The sequence below is a fragment of the Ranitomeya variabilis genome, chromosome 5, assembly GCF_051348905.1.
Source record: "Ranitomeya variabilis isolate aRanVar5 chromosome 5, aRanVar5.hap1, whole genome shotgun sequence".
Lineage (NCBI taxonomy): Eukaryota > Metazoa > Chordata > Amphibia > Anura > Dendrobatidae > Ranitomeya > Ranitomeya variabilis.
The window spans coordinates 672,208,075-672,228,892 of NC_135236.1; the positions used below are offsets into that span (position 1 = coordinate 672,208,075).

At 39.4% G+C, this 20,818-nt stretch overlaps 2 protein-coding genes across 2 annotated transcripts in view; one reads left to right on the top strand and one right to left on the bottom strand.

The window, feature by feature from the left end:
• Positions 1 to 20,818, top strand: part of LARGE1 (LARGE xylosyl- and glucuronyltransferase 1) — a 431,493-nt gene that overhangs the window by 33,049 nt on the left and 377,626 nt on the right. The window lies entirely within an intron of this gene.
• The window catches only part of LOC143775161 (uncharacterized), a 32,907-nt gene that overhangs the window by 5,690 nt on the left and 6,399 nt on the right, over positions 1 to 20,818 (bottom strand). Inside the window, exon 3 of the mRNA XM_077263002.1 lies at positions 1,253 to 2,015. Within this exon, the coding sequence (XP_077119117.1) occupies positions 1,253 to 2,015 (763 nt within the window). The remainder of the gene's footprint in view (positions 1 to 1,252; positions 2,016 to 20,818) is intronic.

The following is a 20,818-nucleotide window of genomic DNA, read 5'->3' on the forward strand; positions in this document are numbered from 1 at the left end:
AATAATCCTAAAGCCTGAAAAAAGGAATCTACATTAAGCAAGGCCGGATTCCCAGATTCCAGGGAAAATGCCCAATCCTGTGGATCGCCACGCAGCAGGGAGATGACAATTTTAACCTGCTGAATGGAATCACCGGAGGATCGCGGTCTCAGAGCAAAAAACAGTTTACAATTGTTTTTAAAACCCCAAAATTTGGACCTATCACCAAAAAACAAATCAGGAGTAGGAATCTTCGGCTCTAAAGCAGGAGTCTGAACAATATAATCAGAAATACCCTGTACCCTAGCAGCAAGCTGGTCTACACGAGAAGCTAATTCCTGAACATCCATGCTGGCACAAGACTCCTCAGCCACCCATAAATAAAGAGGGAAGAAAAGACAGAACAGACTGCAGAAAAAAAAATGGCTCAACACCTTTCTTCCCTTCTTCTGTGATGCATTTAACTCATTATGGGCCAGTTGTACTGTTATGATCTGGTGACCTTGGAGCCGCATGAAAACTTTCTCTGGAGTCAGTGGAACCTGTACTGACCGCAAATCCTGAACTAACACCGCAACTAGAAGTAGCCGTGGGGTGTGCCTAACAAACCCTAGACACCTCGACACAGCCGGAGGACTAAATACCCCTATAGATGGAAATAGGAATGCTATCTTGCCTCAGAGCAGACCCCCAAAGGATAGGCAGCCCCCCCACGAATAATGACTGTGAGTAGGAGAAGAATAGACACACGCAGGTAGAAAACAGGATTTAGCAAAAGAGGCCACTCTAGCTAAATAGGAAAGGATAGGACAGATTACTAGGCGGTCAGTATTAAAACCCTTCCAAAAATATCCACAACAGATAATAGAAAAAGTTCCACAATCTAACTAAAGACATGGAATGTATATCTGCCACTCCAGAGAATCCAACAAGACTGAGAAAATACTGACACAATCTAAGCTGGACAAGAAAACACAAAGAATAGCACTGAATTGTGAAGCACACAGCATGTGCGCCACAGGAAAAAAAACCCAGACACTTATCTTTGCTGATTTGGCAGAAAGGCAGGAGGAACCAGGCAGAGGTCCTACACCTCCCAACAACAATTGACAACTTGCAAGGACTAATGAATCCTGCACACCTAAATACCCCAGTCAGAACTGCAATCAGCAGACACACCTGACCAGGACTGCAACCCAGGGACAACTGCATTACCACCTACTACCACCGGAGGGAACCCAAAAGCAGAATTCACAACACTGCCCTCTGCCACCTTCGTTGCTGCCCTCTGCCACCTTCGTTGCTGTCCTCTGCCGCCTTTGTTGCTGCCCTCTTGCGCCTTCGTTGCTGCCCTCTGCCGCCTTCGTTGCTGCCCTTTCCCTCTTTTGTTGCTGCCCTCTGCCGCCTTTGTTGCTGCTCTCTGCCGCCTTCGTTGCTGCCATCTGCCGCCTTTGTTGCTGCCCTCCGCCGCCTTCGTTGCTGCCCTCTTCTGCCTTCGTTGCTGCCCTCTGCCTCCTTCGTTGCTGCCCTCTGCCTCCTTCGTTGCTGCCCTCTGCCGCCTTCGTTGCTGCCCTCTGCCGCCTTCGTTGCTGCCCTCTGCCTCCTTTGTTGCTGCCCTCTGCCGCCTTCGTTGCTGCCCTCTGCCTCCTTCGTTGCTGCCCTCTGCTGCCTTCGTTGCTGCCCTCTGCCTCCTTCCTTTCTGCCCTCTGCCGCCTTTGTTGCTGCCCTCTGCCGTCTTTGTTGCTGCCCTCTGCCACCTTTGTTGCTGCCCTCTGCCGCCTTTGTTGCTGCCCTCTGCTGCCTTTGTTGCTGCCCTCTGCTGCCTTCCTTTCTGCCCTCTGCTGCCTTTGTTGCTGCCCTCTACTGCCTTTGTTGCTGCCCTCTGCCGCCTTTGTTGCTGCCCTCTGCTGCCTTTGTTGCTGCCCTCTGCTGCCTTCGTTGCTGCCCTCTGCCGCCTTCAATGCTGCCCTCTGCCGCTTTCGTTGCTGCCCTCTGCCGTCTTCGTTGCTGCCCTCTGCCGTCTTTGTTGCTGCCCTCTGCCGCCTTCATTGCTGCCCTCTGCCGCCTTTGTTGCTGCCCTCTGCCTCCTTCCTTTCTGCCCTCTGCCTCCTTTGTTGCTGCCCTCTGCCGCCTTTGTTGCTGCCCTCTGCCGCCTTTGTTGCTGCCCTCTGCCACCTTCGTTGCTGCCCTCTGCCTCCTTTGTTGCTGCCCTCTGCCGCCTTTGTTGCTGCCCTCTGCCGCCTTCATTGCTGCCCTCTGCCTCCTTTGTTGCTGCCCTCTGCCGCCTTCATTGCTGCCCTCTGCCGCCTTTGTTGCTGCCCTCTGCTGCCTTTGTTGCTGCCCTCTGCTGCCTTTGTTGCCTTGTCCTTAAATTGAACCCATTACTGCTCATAAAGAAAGAAGAAAAAAATAATCTGTGAATAAGTTAAACATTTTAGCTCCGGGTTTATCTAGAGAACTTATGCTGCAAAGCGAACAAAACTTTTTAAATTAACATTTCTGTCCTTTGCCCCTCTCCTGGAGGGAAAGGTCGTTCTATTATGTTTTCTCATTTTATCTCAGGTGTTTGATGGTTCCTCTCTTGTCGTTTGCATAAGAACATAAGAACGTCACGCAAAGGATTTGATGAGACAAAATGCATAGATCTTTCAGTAGATAGGGTTATGTGCTTAGCGCCAAGTTGCTCTTGCACAGCACAGCGGGCGTGGCTTGTCTGATCTACCAGTAGGGGGAGGTTTCTGCTGCAGAAAGTAGCTTCTCAGCTAGGAAAACTAACATAAGACCCATATCGGTCAAACATACCTCCTGGGCCTCCATTTTTTATTATTTGGAAGTGATCTCACACAGAAGAGAATTGTGAGTTTTATTGCTCACCTGGTGAGGTGGATTCATTAAGCAACAGCTTGGAACAGAGGCGTTAGTGTGGCAGGTTTGGATGGGCCAGACGACGCTTGGCACAGGAAGGATCTGCAAAGCTTCTATGGCAGATAATATGTGTAACAGCAGAGTTGGATATGCAGACAGGCACCTTGGAATAGCAGAATGGAGTGTGCAGACTGTGACGTGTAGTCAGGCACCTTGGAATAGCAGAATGGAGTGTGCAGACTGTGACATGTAGTCAGGCACCTTGGAAAAGCAGAATGGAGTGTGCGGACTGTGACATATAGTCAGGCACCTTGGAAAAGCAGAATGGAGTGTGCGGACTGTGACATGTAGTCAGGCACCTTGGAATAGCAGAATGGAGTGTGTAGACTGTGACATGTAGTCAGGCACCTTGGAATAGCAGAATGGAGTGTGCGGACTGTGACATGTAGTCAGGCACCTTGAAATAGCAGAATGGAGTATGCAGACTGTGAAGTGTAGTCAGGCACCTTGCAGTAGCAGAATGGAGTGTGCAGACTGTGACATGTAGTCAGGCACCTTGGAGTAGCAGAATGGAGTGTGCAGACTGTGACATGTAGTCAGGCAGCTTGGAAAAGCAGAATGGAGTGTGCAGACTGTGACGTGTAGCCAGGCACCTTGGAAAAGCAGAATGGAGTGTGCAGACTGTGACGTGTAGCCAGGCACCTTGGAAAAGCAGAATGGAGTGTGCAGACTGTGACATGTAGTCAGGCACCTTGGAATAGCAGAATGGAGTGTGCGGACTGTGACGTGTAGTCAGGCAGCTTGGAATAGCAGAATGGAGTGTGCAGACTGTGACGTGTAGTCAGGCAGCTTGGAAAAGCAGAATGGAGTGTGCAGACTGTGACGTAGTCAGGCAGCTTGGAAAAGCAGAATGAAGTGTGCAGACTGTGACATGTAGTCAGGCACCTTGGAATAGCAGAATGGAGTGTGCAGACTGTGACGTGTAATCAGGCACCTTGGAATAGCAGAATGGAGGCGGACTGTGACGTGTGGTCAGGCACCTTGGAATAGCAGAATGGAGTGTGCAGACTGACGTGTAGTCAGGCACCTTGGAATAGCAGAATGGAGTGTGCAGACTGTGACATGTGGTCAGGCACCTTGGAATAGCAGAATGGAGTGTGCAGACTGTGACATGTAGTCAGGCACCTTGGAATAGCAGAATGAAGTGTGCAGACTGTGACGTGTAGTCAGGCACCTTGGAATAGCAGAATGGAGTGTGCGGACTGTGACGTGTAATCAGGCACCTTGGAATAGCAGAATGGAGTGTGCAGACTGTGACGTGTAGTCAGGCACCTTGGAATAGCAGAATGGAGTGTGCAGACTGTGACATGTGGTCAGGCACCTTGGAATAGCAGAATGGAGTGTGCGGACTGTGACGTGTAATCAGGCACCTTGGAATAGCAGAATGGAGTGTGCAGACTGTGACGTGTAGTCAGGCACCTTGGAATAGCAGAATGGAGTGTGCGGACTGTGACATGTAGTCAGGCACCTTGGAATAGCAGAATGGAGTGTGCAGACTGACATGTGGTCAGGCACCTTGGAATAGCAGAATGGAGTGTGCGGACTGTGACATGTAGTCAGGCACCTTGGAATAGCAGAATGGAGTGTGCAGACTGTGACGTGTAGTCAGGCACCTTGGAATAGCAGAATGGAGTATGCAGACTGTGACGTGTAGTCAGGCACCTTGGAATAGCAGAATGGAGTGTGCAGACTGTGACATGTAGTCAGGCACCTTGGAATAGCAGAATGGAGTGTGCGGACTGTGAAGTGTAGTCAGGCACCGTGGAATAGCAGAATGGAGTGTGCAGATTGTGACATGTAGTCAGGCACCTTGGAGTAGCAGAATGGAGTGTGCAGACTGTGACGTGTAGTCAGGCACCTTGGCACAGCAGAGAAAAGTGTGTGGCAGCACCTTAGAATTGCAGAGCTGTGTAGACAGATAGACAGGTTCCTTGATGTAGCAGAACTGAGAGTGCGGACAGTACTTTTGAAAAATAAAGCTGTGTGGACAGACAAAATATAGATGCAAACCAACTCCTATAAATATCCCCAATATATTGCCATGAAGGGAGGCATACAAAAAACACCAAAAAGACAAAAACTTCACTCTCGGGCCATAAAATAACATAAATGTAATCTTTATTAAGTACAGTACACATTAAAATCAAATAATGGCGGGTGAAGCACTTAAGACACAGGACAAAAGGGTGGGTAACCCAGAGCAAAAAATTCCATAAATGATTTAAATAGTAAAGGTAAAATAAGCCAGCTGAATGCCAATGTGCAATTACTCATGTATGACATGCATCACAGAAATAGGTAGTAGCATAAACAATATTACTACTTAAGGGCAAGGTAACCCAATAAAGTGCCAATGTGCAAAGACTCATATATAACATATATTATAAAGGCAAACAGTAGCATATATATTTACCAGCAGGAGCGCTCCTGGGGACCCACCACACCCGACGCGCGTTTCGCACCGAAATGCTTCGTCTGGGGGTCAGACGAAGCATTTTGGTGCGAAACGCGCGTCGGGTGTGGTGGGTCCCCAGGATCCCTAGGGTTAGGGTTAGGGGTAGCTTTTTATTACAAGAATGTCCTGGTCACCAGGTCACTGATAAGCCACCCCCCACCATCAAGGTGATAAAGGGATCCAAACCCTAACCCTAACCCTAGGGATCCTAACCCTAACCCTACCCCTAACCCTAACCCTAGGGATCCAAACCCTAACCCTAACCCTAGGGATCCATAGGGATTGGCTATTATGTTGACCTGGTGACCAGGACATTCTTCTAATAAAAAAACTTTGTTCAATGTGGACACCCCAAGATATACGGTATTGCTATAGAGTACTAAAAATATAAACTCGGAGAGTATTCACTGTCATATTGTTAGGGTTAGGGGTAGGGTTAGGGGTAGGGGTAGGGTTAGGGGTAGGGTTAAGGTTAGGGTTAGGGTTTGGATCCCTAGGGTTAGGGTTAGGGGTAGGGTTAGGGTTAGGATCCCTTTATCACCTTGATGGTGGGGGGTGGCTTATCAGGGTGTATTCTTGTTTTTTTCTATAAAAACGCATGTGTTTAAAATGCAAGCAAACGCATGTACGCAAAAACGCATGCGTTTCCATAGACAATGTATTTTTTTACGCAAATCAAACGCAAATGAACGCATGCGTTTTTTTGCGGCAAAAAAACGCCTCCAGAAATTACTACATGTTGCATTTCTGCGACTGAACGCATGCATCAAAAAAACGCATGCGTCGTTAAACGCGGCCAAACGCGTACAAAATGTAAAAACGCGTTTTTAATGTTAAACATAGGGGAAAAAAAAGCATGCGTTTTTTTCCGTAAAAACGCTGCAGATCAAAACGCAAGTGTGAAACCAGCCTTAGTTGTCAGGCAGCGTGGTACAGTAGAGCTGAAAGTGTTGACCAATTAGCACCTTGAAACAGCAGAGCCATGTAGACATATAGGTACCATGGTGGAGCTGAGCTGAGAGTGCTTACAGCACCTTGAAACAATAGAGCCATAAAAACAGGCCGGTACTTTGATGTAGCATAGCCGAGAGTGCGATCAAATGAGAGGTGTAGACAGACAGGTACCATGATGCAGCAGAGCTCAGAGCGTGTGCAGCACCTTGGAATAGTAGAACTATGGAGACAGACTGGTATCTTGAAGAAGCAGAGCCAAGAGGGCGCATGGCACCTTAGAACAGTGGTATCATGCATGTAATGTTATCAGCTGTGTGCAGAGGTGTTACCTGTCATTGTATTCCTGCCTCTGATGATAAGGAGGCTGCTGAAAACTCTTCTTAAAGGACTGGAAGTTTGAGTCTAAAGAAGGCCCAGTGGTCAGTGTGAAAATTCCAATATTACTAGTTGTATTTTTTAATAAAGATTGTAATATGAAACAAAATAAAATTGCTAAAAAAATGTAAAAAAAAAAAATGCAAAGAACACGAAAACCTTATTTACAAAATGGCAAATTTTCTTTTTAAGGAGAAACCAAGTGACAGACTTAAAGTTGGGGTTCCAAGGATTTAGGAATTGAGGTTGTCAGAGACCCTAAAATAAGAAATTAGGGCTCCGTACTGTTGATGATGTACTGATTTGCGCACAAAAGCACTATATGACGGTATTATGTATGTGCTTTCTGGCCTTATTCAGTGACCTGATACATTGTAACAAACTATCAGTACTTTGTGCTGCCAATGGCATTAGCTCGTTTTACGGAAGGCTAAGGAATATGTCTGTTCACTGACAGCAAGCAGAGATCTTTAAAATGACGAGGAATGGAAATACAAAGTATAAGAAAGTTGCAGGACAAATGAATAGGCTTTATTTACATAAAGTCGGAGGATCCCTTTAATTCTGCGCTTGCTGGGACGGGAGACACCTCGGCCTGCGAACAGGACAATTATCCCTTGTTAGTGAATTTATATTTTGCTTTGATTAATCACGACAAGTGAGAATGTTAAATACAAAGCTGAGGGAGACGATCGGCGCCTCCTGCGTCGGCGTTCATTAGATATCTTCAATTACATGCAAATTAATTTCCACGTCGTCCTGAATTCGTGTTTGTTTTGACTGATGCTGTCCGCTGACTTTATCTTGGCCGGGAGGTGACACGCATGAAAAATACTTATGTGTTTGTATCGTCGACCTTGAATATATATTTCCAGTCCACGGCTGACTTCAATGACAACCAGCCTATAGATACTTAAAGGAGAATTCCACCTTTAAAGGAATTTCTACCTTAAAATAGGACCCGTCAGCGTCCAGTTTTTGCTCTTATTACATTCCCGCTTCTTCCCTGAGTATTTTAGTTTTTGTTTTATTAAAATCCACCATACGGTTCCAGAGATATCATCTTCAGTGCAATTTTTTTTACAGTATTTACGAAGGGGGCGTGTCTCACGGAATCCTCAGGGGCATGTCTTTCAGCTGCAACACCCCCTAGGAAAAATGTAAAAATGAACTCTTAATGAAAAGGATCATATCTTTGGAACCGTATGTCGGATTTATAAAAAACAAAAAACAAAATACTCAGGGGGACATCAGGAATAAATGAAGAGCAAAAAGTCACCACTTTTAACCCGGGGGTAGGTACTATTTGAAACAGAATCCCACCTTAAATAAAAAAAACTCTAAATTAGTCATCTTTTTTGAATTCTACTCAACATTATATGTCCCCAGGTAATCTGGGCGACAACTTGCCATCCCCTATCCGTACTTGAGAGAGTGTCCTTCAGGGCTCTCAGAAAGTTATGAGACTGGCAATATTGGTTGTCAACGACAAGAAGAATGACAGGAGTGTAAGACTTATGGCTTCTGGGAATATATTTTTATTCTCCTTCATGCTTTACACTGCAGTTTTGCTTGTTCAGGTTAATGCATATAACCACCTACTCGGCAACAGAGGAACAGAGAAAAAGAGTCAAATATTCACCTCCGGGGTGATCTGATATCTCCTTGCTGTTGATTATCATGGCGGTTGACCGGGGATTGGGGGACTCCTGGGGCAAGGACTGATGAGGCCCCCACCGAGAGCCCCCCCCATTGGATATCGAAGAGGAGAAGAACTGCAGAGGAGTTTGAAGAGGCAGCGGCGCTTGTACGACGTGCCAGACTTCTGCACCGCGGCTTCTTTAGGTCCCAAGTGCCCATTACGCCAGACAGCGCCATCCGAGCGAGCTGATCTAATGTGACAAGTCGTGAGTCATCGGAGGCCGTCAGCGCAAGGTCCGGGCTCCTCTGTGGATTTTTGTCTGTTTCCCTTCTGCAGTTTACCTATGCATATTTCACAGGCGCATATGTCTCCAGTTCCCGCGGAAAAAGGAACAGATGTACCGCAGCGTCCTTTCATCTAAGAAGGAGGCCGTCCACCAACCAGGGCGCTACAGGGGGGAAGATGCCATCTGGAAAAACATCCCAACAGTGAGTGTGTGGTCCGAGGGCGACACTGACAGCACTGGGAAAAATCTGAGCCCTAAAATCTGCCGCCATCAATGTAGCAATAGAAGAAGGATAATCGCGAAAACTGGCTGCTATTTTTTTTTTAAAACAGCGCCACACCTGACTACAGGTTGTGTCTGGTACTACAGCTCCATTTATTTCATTTCAGTGCACCTGCAATACCAGACACCACCTGTGGACAAGAGTGGCGCTGTTTTTAATCAAACCTTATTAATCAAAATTAATGCAAACTTTGCTTAACCCATTTATTTATTTTTTTTATATATCCCAACTTTTTTTTTTTTTACTTTTCCATACACATCGCCACACCAGGGCATGTTTTTTTCCGGATTGATATTTATATAATATACCCAAAAGCAGGAAAAAAAAACCAAATGTGGTTAAATAGTAAAAAAAAAAAAACATTCCGAAATGTATTTATTTATTTATTACTATTTTTATTTATTTATTTATTTTTTTTTTTTTTGGGGGGGGGCCTTTATATCAATCGTTGTATTAATTAATTAGTTAATTAATTTTATTTATTTTTAAACTGAGGATGATTTAAAGTTTTATATATATATTTTTCATTTTAAAAAAAAATTATTTATTTATTTTTTGGGGGACGTTTTTATATCAATTGTTGTATTAATTAATTAGTTAATTAGTTAATTAATTTTATTTATTTTTAAACTGAAGATGATTTAAAAATCTTTTTTTTTTCTTTTCTTAAATGTATTTATTATTATTATTATTATTATTATTATTTTATTTTTTTGGGGGGGGGTTTATCAATAGTTGTATTAATTAATTAGTTAATGAATTTTATTTATTTTTAAACTGAAGATGATTTAAGGTTTTATATATATTTATTTCATTTTTTAACATTTATTTATTTATTTTTTAGGGGGTGTTTTTATATCAATCGTTGTATTAATTAATTAATTAGTTAATTAATTTGATTTATTTTTGAGCTGAGGATGATTTAAGGTTTTATATATGTTTTTTTCATTTTTTAAAATGTATTTATATATTTTGGGGGGAGTGTTTTTATATCATTCGTTGTATCAATTAATTAATTTTATTTATTTTTAAACTGAAGATGATTTAAATTTTATATATATATTTTTTTCATTTTTTTAAACTATTTCTTTTTTGTTTTGCTTTATATACTGCAATTCTTGGGGCACAGAAGCAAAATAATGTCGTCTTATAAAGCGAAGGGTACGCGAATGGCGTTGTCCAATGGAAGGAGGGTGATTGGCGCCAAAACGGCGTTCCACTTGGATTTAACCACTTAAATGCCGCTGTCGGGAATTAGCCGTGGCATCTAAGGGGTTAATCAGCAGTGATCGTGAACCCCTTTTAAAGGAATGTAGCTGGGAAGGTTTTAAAGGGGGTTGACCAGATTTAGAAAAGAAAAAGTAGAATTTTTCCAAAAACAGCGCCCCCTCCTGACTACAGGTTGTCCACGGTATTGCAGCTCGGGAGCACAATTCGGATCAACAGAGCTGATAGCTGTCGGAAGCTGGCGGTTTTCACTCCTACCGCATCGGGTATATTTATAGTGCCCAACTTCTCTTTAATAACATCTCTATGTGGCCTTAAGAGCGGGCGATGAATCATCCCGTCAGCGATTACATCAATCATTACACCGTTCTCGCTCTCTCGGGACAGACCGCCGCGTCCTTAATCGCGAAGATAGCAGATAAATGTAATAAACGGCGCGGCGTGCCTGTCCCAGGGTTATAATACACTTGTGAGGGGCCCAGCAATAAATATACAGGAGGGTTTTTTTTTCATACGTGCCTGAACAAATAAAGCTAATGTCAGCAAGCAGAGTAGAAGTGTAAAGCATGGGGGATGGAATTAACAACATTTTGTATGGAATTTTAATTTTACAATGTTATTCACCACTACTTGTAGAAAAAAGGCTCTTCTTACCAGAAGCCCCACCCACGAGGAGCAGCTCAAAGGATTCCTCCATTGTAAGAAAATCTCATCACAAGTCAGCACTGATAATAGAATTGTCGCACTTAAATATTATCCCCCACAACACCCCGATATTATCTCAGTGCTCCTCATTACCATAGACAGAAACACAAGCCTGTCTCCTCTATTAATTACAATCGTAACGTTTACTGAGCTGGAAACTTGGAGAAATTACCTCAGCGTCTGTGTATAATAATCCGGAGCACATGAAGATCATTGTATGTTATAAATATAGGAACCGCCCCAGGGGGGCAGTATTATAGCAGTTATATTCTTGTACATAGGGGTAGTATTATAGTAGTTATATTCTTGTACATAGGGGCAGTATTATAGCAGTTATATTCTTGTACATAGGGGCAGTATTATAGCAGTTATATTCTTGTACATAGGGGGCAGTATTATAGTAGTTATATTCTTGTATATAGGGGCAGTATTATAGTAGTTATATTCTTGTACATAGGAGCAGTATTATAGTACTTATATTCTTGTACATAGGGGGCAGTATTATAGTAGTTATATTCTTGTATATAGGGGCAGTATTATAGTAGTTATATTCTTGTACATAGGGGTAGTATTATAGTAGTTATATTCTTGTACATAGGGGGCAGTATTATAGTAGTTATATTCTTGTATATAGGGGCAGTATTATAGTAGTTATATTCTTGTACATAGGAAGCAGTATTATAGTAGTTATATTCTTGTACATAGGAGCAGTATTATAGTACTTATATTCTTGTACATAGGGGCAGTATTATAGTAGTTATATTCTTGTACATAGGGGCAGTATTATAGTAGTTATATTCTTGTACATAGGAGCAGTATTATAGTACTTATATTCTTGTACATAGGAGCAGTATTATAGTACTTATATTCTTGTACATAGGGGCAGTATTATAGTACTTATATTCTTGTACATAGGGGCAGTATTATAGTACTTATATTCTTGTACATAGGGGCAGTATTATAGTACTTATATTCTTGTACATAGGGGCAGTATTATAGTACTTATATTCTTGTACATAGGGGCAGTATTATAGTACTTATATTCTTGTACATAGGAAGCAGTATTATAGTAGTTATATTCTTGTACATAGGAGCAGTATTATAGTACTTATATTCTTGTACATAGGGGCAGTATTATAGTACTTATATTCTTGTACATAGGAAGCAGTATTATAGTAGTTATATTCTTGTACATAGGAGCAGTATTATAGTACTTATATTCTTGTACATAGGGGCAGTATTATAGTAGTTATATTCTTGTACATAGGGGCAGTATTATAGTAGTTATATTCTTGTACATAGGAGCAGTATTATAGTACTTATATTCTTGTACATAGGGGCAGTATTATAGTACTTATATTGTACATAGGAAGCAGTATTATAGTAGTTATATTCTTGTACATAGGAGCAGTATTATAGTACTTATATTCTTGTACATAGGGGCAGTATTATAGTAGTTATATTCTTGTACATAGGGGCAGTATTATAGTAGTTATATTCTTGTACATAGGAGCAGTATTATAGTACTTATATTCTTGTACATAGGAGCAGTATTATAGTACTTATATTCTTGTACATAGGGGCAGTATTATAGTACTTATATTCTTGTACATAGGGGCAGTATTATAGTACTTATATTCTTGTACATAGGGGCAGTATTATAGTACTTATATTCTTGTACATAGGGGCAGTATTATAGTAGTTATATTCTTGTACATAGGGGCAGTATTATAGTAGTTATATTCTTGTACATAGGAGCAGTATTATAGTCGTTATATTCTTGTACATAGGGGCAGTATTATAGTCGTTATATTCTTGTACATAGGGGCAGTATTATAGTAGTTATATTCTTGTACATAGGAGCAGTATTATAGTACTTATATTCTTGTACATAGGGGCAGTATTATAGTAGTTATATTCTTGTACATAGGGGCAGTATTATAGTAGTTATATTCTTGTACATAGGGGCAGTATTATAGTAGTTATATTCTTGTACATAGGGGCAGTATTATACTACTTATATTCTTGTACATAGGGGCAGTATTATAGTACTTCTATTCTTGTACATAGGGGCAGTATTATAGTAGTTATATTCTTGTACATAGGGGTCAGTATTATAGTAGTTATATTCTTTTACATAGGAGCAGTATTATAGTAGTTATATTCTTGTACATAGGAGCAGTATTATAGTAGTTATATTCTTGTACATAGGAGCAGTATTATAGTAGTTATATTCTTTTACATAGGAGCAGTATTATAATAGTTATATTCTTGTACATAGGGGGCAGTAATATAGTAGTTATATTCTTGTACATAGGGGCAGTATTATAGTAGTTATATTCTTGTACATAGGAGCAGTATTATAGTACTTATATTCTTGTACATAGGGGCAGTATTATAGTACTTATATTCTTGTACATAGGGGCAGTATTATAGTAGTTATATTCTTGTACATAGGGGCAGCATTATAGTAGTTATATTCTTGTACATAGGGAGCAGTATTATAGTAGTTATATTCTTGTACATAGGAGCAGTATTATAGTACTTATATTCTTGTACATAGGAGCAGTATTATAGTACTTATATTCTTGTACATAGGGGCAGTATTATAGTACTTATATTCTTGTACATAGGAGCAGTATTATAGTACTTATATTCTTGTACATAGGAGCAGTATTATAGTAGTTATGTTCTTGTACATAGGGAGCAGTATTATAGTAGTTATATTCTTGTACATAGGAGCAGTATTATAGTACTTATATTCTTGTACATAGGGGCAGTATTATAGTAGTTATATTCTTGTACATAGGAGCAGTATTATAGTACTTATATTCTTGTACATAGGGGCAGTATTATAGTACTTATATTCTTGTACATAGGAGCAGTATTATAGTACTTATATTCTTGTACATAGGGGCAGTATTATAGTAGTTATATTTTTGTACATAGGAGCAGTATTATAGTACTTATATTCTTGTACATAGGGGCAGTATTATAGTACTTATATTCTTGTACATAGGGGCAGTATTATAGTAGTTATATTCTTGTACATAGGGGCTGTATTATATTAGTTATATTCTTGTACATAGGAGCAGTATTATATTAGTTATATTCTTGTACATAGGGGCAGTATTATAGTACCGTAGTTATATTCTTGTACATAGGGGCAGTATTATAGTAGTTATATTCTTGTACATAGGGGCAGTATTATAGTAGTTATATTCTTGTACATAGGGGCAGTATTATAGTAGTTATATTCTTGTACATAGGGGCAGTATTATAGTAGTTATATTCTTGTACATAGGGGCAGTATTATAGTAGTTATATTCTTGTACATAGGGGCAGTATTATAGTAGTTATATTCTTGTACATAGGGGCAGTATTATAGTAGTTATATTCTTGTACATAGGGGCAGTATTATACTACTTATATTCTTGTACATAGGGGCAGTATTATAGTGCTTCTATTCTTGTACATAGGGGCAGTATTATAGTAGTTATATTCTTGTACATAGGGGTCAGTATTATAGTAGTTATATTCTTGTACATAGGGGCAGTATTATAGTAGTTATATTCTTTTACATAGGAGCAGTATTATAGTAGTTATATTCTTGTACATAGGAGCAGTATTATAGTAGTTATATTCTTGTACATAGGAGCAGTATTATAGTAGTTATATTCTTGTACATAGGGGGCAGTAATATAGTAGTTATATTCTTGTACATAGGGGCAGTATTATATTAGTTATATTCTTGTACATAGGAGCAGTATTATAGTACTTATATTCTTGTACATAGGGGCAGTATTATAGTACTTATATTCTTGTACATAGGGGTCAGTATTATAGTAGTTATATTCTTGTACATAGGGGTCAGTATTATAGTAGTTATATTCTTGTACATAGAGGCAGTATTATAGTAGTTATATTCTTGTGTATAGGGGCAGTATTATAGTGGTTATATTCTTGTACATAGGGGCAGTATTATAGTAGTTATATTCTTTTACATAGGAGCAGTATTATAGTAGTTATATTCTTGTACATAGGAGCAGTATTATAGTAGTTATATTCTTCTACATAGGAGCAGTATTATAGTAGTTATATTCTTGTACATAGGGGGCAGTATTATAGTAGTCATATTCTTGTACATAGGGGGCAGTAATATAGTAGTTATATTCTTGTACATAGGGGCAGTATTATAGTAGTTATATTCTTGTACATAGGAGCAGTATTATAGTAGTTATATTCTTGTACATACGGGCAGTATTATAGTAGTCATATTCTTGTACATAGGAGCAGTATTATAGTAGTCATATTCTTGTACATAGGGGCAGTATTATAGTAGTTATATTCTTGTACATAGGGGCAGTATTATAGTAGTTATATTCCTGTACATAGGGGCAGTATTATAGTAGTTATATTCTTGTACATAGGGGCAGTATTATAGTAGTTATATTCCTGTACATAGGGGCAGTATTATAGTAGTTATATTCTTGTACATAGGGGCAGTATTATAGTAGTTATATTCCTGTACATAGGGGCAGTATTATAGTAGTTATATTCTTGTACATAGGGGCAGTATTATAGTAGTTATATTCCTGTACATAGGGGCAGTATTATAGTAGTTATATTCTTGTACATAGGGGGCAGTATTATAGTAGTTATATTCTTGTACATAGGGGCAGTATTATAGTAGTTATATTCCTGTACATAGGGGCAGTATTATAGTAGTTATATTCTTGTACATAGGGGGCAGTATTATAGTAGTTATATTCTTGTACATAGGAGCAGTATTATAGCAGTTATATTCTTATACATAGGGGCAGTATTATAGTAGTTATATTCTTGTACATAGGAGCAGTATTATAGTAGTTATATTGTTGTACATAGGAGCAGTATTATAGTAGTTATATTGTTGTACATAGGGGCTGTATTATAGTAGTTATATTCTTGTACATAGGGGCTGTATTATAGTAGTTATATTGTTGTACATAGGAGCAGTATTATAGTAGTTATATTCTTGTACATAGGGGCAGTATTATAGTAGTTATATTCTTGTACATAGGAGCAGTATTATAGTAGTTATATTCTTGTACATAGGAGCAGTATTATAGTACTTATATTCTTGTACATAGGAGCAGTATTATAGTAGTTATAGTCTTGTACATAGGAGCAGTATTATAGTAGTTATATTGTTGTACATAGGGGCTGTATTATAGTAGTTATATTCTTGTACATAGGGGCTGTATTATAGTAGTTATATTGTTGTACATAGGAGCAGTATTATAGTAGTTATATTCTTGTACATAGGGGCAGTATTATAGTAGTTATATTCTTGTACATAGGAGCAGTATTATAGTACTTATATTCTTGTACATAGGAGCAGTATTATAGTAGTTGTATTCTTGTACATAGGGGCTGTATTATAGTAGTTATATTCTTGTACATAGGGGCAGTATTATAGTAGTTATATTCTTGTACATAGGGGCAGTATTATAGTAGTTATATTCTTGTACATAGGGGCAGTATTATAGTAGTTATATTCTTGTACATATGGGCAGTATTATACTACTTATATTCTTGTACATAGGGGCAGTATTATAGTACTTCTATTCTTGTACATAGGGGCAGTATTATAGTAGTTATATTCTTGTACATAGGGGTCAGTATTATAGTAGTTATATTCTTGTACATAGGGGCAGTATTATAGTAGTTATATTCTTTTACATAGGAGCAGTATTATAGTAGTTATATTCTTGTACATAGGAGCAGTATTATAGTAGTTATATTCTTGTACATAGGAGCAGTATTATAGTAGTTATATTCTTGTACATAGGGGGCAGTAATATAGTAGTTATATTCTTGTACATAGGGGCAGTATTATAGTAGTTATATTCTTGTACATAGGAGCAGTATTATAGTACTTATATTCTTGTACATAGGGGCAGTATTATAGTACTTATATTCTTGTACATAGGGGTCAGTATTATAGTAGTTATATTCTTGTACATAGGGGTCAGTATTATAGTAGTTATATTCTTGTACATAGAGGCAGTATTATAGTAGTTATATTCTTGTGTATAGGGGCAGTATTATAGTGGTTATATTCTTGTACATAGGGGCAGTATTATAGTAGTTATATTCTTTTACATAGGAGCAGTATTATAGTAGTTATATTCTTGTACATAGGAGCAGTATTATAGTAGTTATATTCTTGTACATAGGGGCAGTATTATAGTAGTTATATTCTTGTACATAGGAGCAGTATTATAGTAGTTATATTCTTGTACATAGGGGGCAGTATTATAGTAGTCATATTCTTGTACATAGGGGGCAGTAATATAGTAGTTATATTCTTGTACATAGGGGCAGTATTATAGTAGTTATATTCTTGTACATAGGAGCAGTATTATAGTAGTTATATTCTTGTACATACGGGCAGTATTATAGTAGTCATTCTTGTACATAGGAGCTGTATTATAGTAGTCATATTCTTGTACATAGGGGCAGTATTATAGTAGTTATATTCTTGTACATAGGGGCAGTATTATAGTAGTTATATTCCTGTACATAGGGGCAGTATTATAGTAGTTATATTCTTGTACATAGGGGCAGTATTATAGTAGTTATATTCCTGTACATAGGGGCAGTATTATAGTAGTTATATTCTTGTACATAGGGGCAGTATTATAGTAGTTATATTCCTGTACATAGGGGCAGTATTATAGTAGTTATATTCTTGTACATAGGGGCAGTATTATAGTAGTTATATTCCTGTACATAGGGGCAGTATTATAGTAGTTATATTCTTGTACATAGGGGGCAGTATTATAGTAGTTATATTCTTGTACATAGGGGCAGTATTATAGTAGTTATATTCCTGTACATAGGGGCAGTATTATAGTAGTTATATTCTTGTACATAGGGGGCAGTATTATAGTAGTTATATTCTTGTATATAGGAGCAGTATTATAGTAGTTATATTCTTGTACATAGGAGCAGTATTATAGTAGTTATATTGTTGTACATAGGAGCAGTATTATAGTAGTTATATTGTTGTACATAGGGGCTGTATTATAGTAGTTATATTCTTGTACATAGGGGCTGTATTATAGTAGTTATATTGTTGTACATAGGAGCAGTATTATAGTAGTTATATTCTTGTACATAGGGGCAGTATTATAGTAGTTATATTCTTGTACATAGGAGCAGTATTATAGTACTTATATTCTTGTACATAGGAGCAGTATTATAGTAGTTATAGTCTTGTACATAGGAGCAGTATTATAGTAGTTATATTCTTGTACATAGGAGCAGTATTATAGTAGTTATATTCTTGTACATAGGGGCTGTATTATAGTAGTTATATTCTTGTACATAGGAGCAGTATTATAGTAGTTATATTCTTGTACATAATGGCAGTATTATAGTAGTTATATGTGCACAGGGGGTAGTATCACTTTTTCTATATTCCCTAGATCTCCAGTGTATGTTCCTCATTCGCATACTTGTAGTCCTGCGGATGCGGTATATGACTTGCCCTTGCTGTGAGGAGATCCCAAGAGCTTGCAGTTGTTTCATGCGGAGCGTTCCTATCACTTGATGGATGGAGATAGCCGCTGAACAGTCTTTTATTCGTCCCCGTTGCCATTCCGGCTTTATGGCCGATAGCCTCAATAATCGGCTACTTAGCAGTTCGTCCTCCAGTGCATCATCTGTGATCATAAAACGACGCAGTCGGTCATTCCACCGATTCGGTTCGGTTTTATCACCCCTGTTTGCTTTGTTTTGACCTCTGCTGTCACCTTCAATTATACAAGCGGCTGTAAATGAGATTGGAACAGATTCGCTGTCATGCTGTGTTTGTTATGTAACGTCAGGGTAAATTCACTTTTCTCTTGTCTACTTATCTGTCTTTGTTCTGCCTCCTTCAACATTTAGGCTTTCTTCTCCCGCCGCTCAGACGTTGCCCCCCGCCACCTTGGCAAATCGTGAGCCAGAAATGTCATCTTTTTGCCCTTCTTGGTGCGAGATGTGACGATTCTGAGAATGACTTCGGCTAATTATTACAAATTAAAGGGCAATTCCTAAAAAACAAACATCATAATGTGATCGCTTAAGAAAACAAAATAATAGAATATTCCTTTATTGAGAACCTTTATCTGATAGACATAGAGCAGAGCGTGGCTGCAATCGGGAGTTGTCACTGTGGAGGACTGAAAACTGTAATATTTCATATACCCTCTGGGGGCAGTGCAGGGGATTGGCACACTGTCATAAAAGTCTGTAGGTTGCAGCTGATCTATCAATATCCCAGCTGGACATCTTGTGATCAGGTTCTTGTTGGGAAAGCATCTTACAATGACCAAAGTGGATAACTCCAATAATTGACATCACAATTTTATTATGATGCAAACATGTTACAAGAGCTGCACTCACTATTCTGCTGGTGCAGTCACTGTGTACATACATTACATTACTGATCCTGAGTTACATCCTGTATTATACTCCGGAGCTGCACTCACTATTCTGCTGGTGCAATCACTGTGTACATACATTACATTACTGATCCTGAGTTAAATCCTGTATTATACCCCAGAGCTGCACTCACTATTCTGCTGGTGCAGTCACTGTGTACATACATTACATTACTGATCCTGAGTTACATCCTGTATTATACTCCGGAGCTGCACTTACTATTCTGCTGGTGCAATCACTGTGTACATATATTACAATACTGATCCTGAGTTACTTCCTGTATTACACCCCAGAGCTGCACTCACTATTCTGCTGGTGCAATCACTGTGTACATACATTACATTACTGATCCTGAGTTACATCCTGTATTATACTCCAGAGCTGAACTCACTATTCTGCTGGTGCAGTCACTGTGTACATACATTACATTACTGATCCTGAGTTACATCCTGTATTATACCCCAGAGCTGCACTCACTATTCTGCTGGTGCAGTCACTGTGTACATACATTACATTACTGATCCTGAGTTAAATCCTGTATTATACCCCAGAGCTGCACTCACTATTCTGCTGGTGCAATCACTGTGTACATACATTACATTACTGATCCTGAGTTAAATCCTGTATTATACCCCAGAGCTGCACTCACTATTCTGCTGGTGCAATCACTGTGTACATACATTACATTACTGATCCTGAGTTAAATCCTGTATTATACCCCAGAGCTGCACTCACTATACTGCTGGTGCAGTCACTGTGTACATACATTACATTACTGATCCTGAGTTACATCCTGTATTGTACCCCAGAGCTGCACTCACTATTCTGCTGGTGCAGTCACTGTGTACATACATTACATTACTGATCCTGAGTTACCTCCTGTATTATACTCCAGAGCTGCACTCACTATTCTGCTGGTGCAGTCACTGTGTACATACATAACATTACTGGTCCTGAGTTACCTCCTGTATTATACTCCAGAGCTGCACTCACTATTCTGCTGGTGCAGTCACTGTGTACATACATTACATTACTGATCCTGAGTTAAATCCTGTATTATACCCCAGAGCTGCACTCACTATACTGCTGGTGCAGTCACTGTGTACATACATTACATTACTGATCCTGAGTTAAATCCTGTATTATACCCCAGAGCTGCACTCACTATTCTGCTGGTGCAATCACTGTGTACATACATTACATTACTGATCCTGAGTTAAATCCTGTATTATACCCCAGAGCTGCACTCACTATACTGCTGGTGCAGTCACTGTGTACATACATTACATTACTGATCCTGAGTTACATCCTGTATTGTACCCCAGAGCTGCACTCACTATTCTGCTGGTGCAGTCACTGTGTACATACATAACATTACTGGTCCTGAGTTACCTCCTGTATTATACTCCAGAGCTGCACTCACTATTCTGCTGGTGCAGTCACTATGTACATACATTACATTACTGATCCTGAGTTACATCCTGTATTATACTCCAGAGCTGCACTCACTAT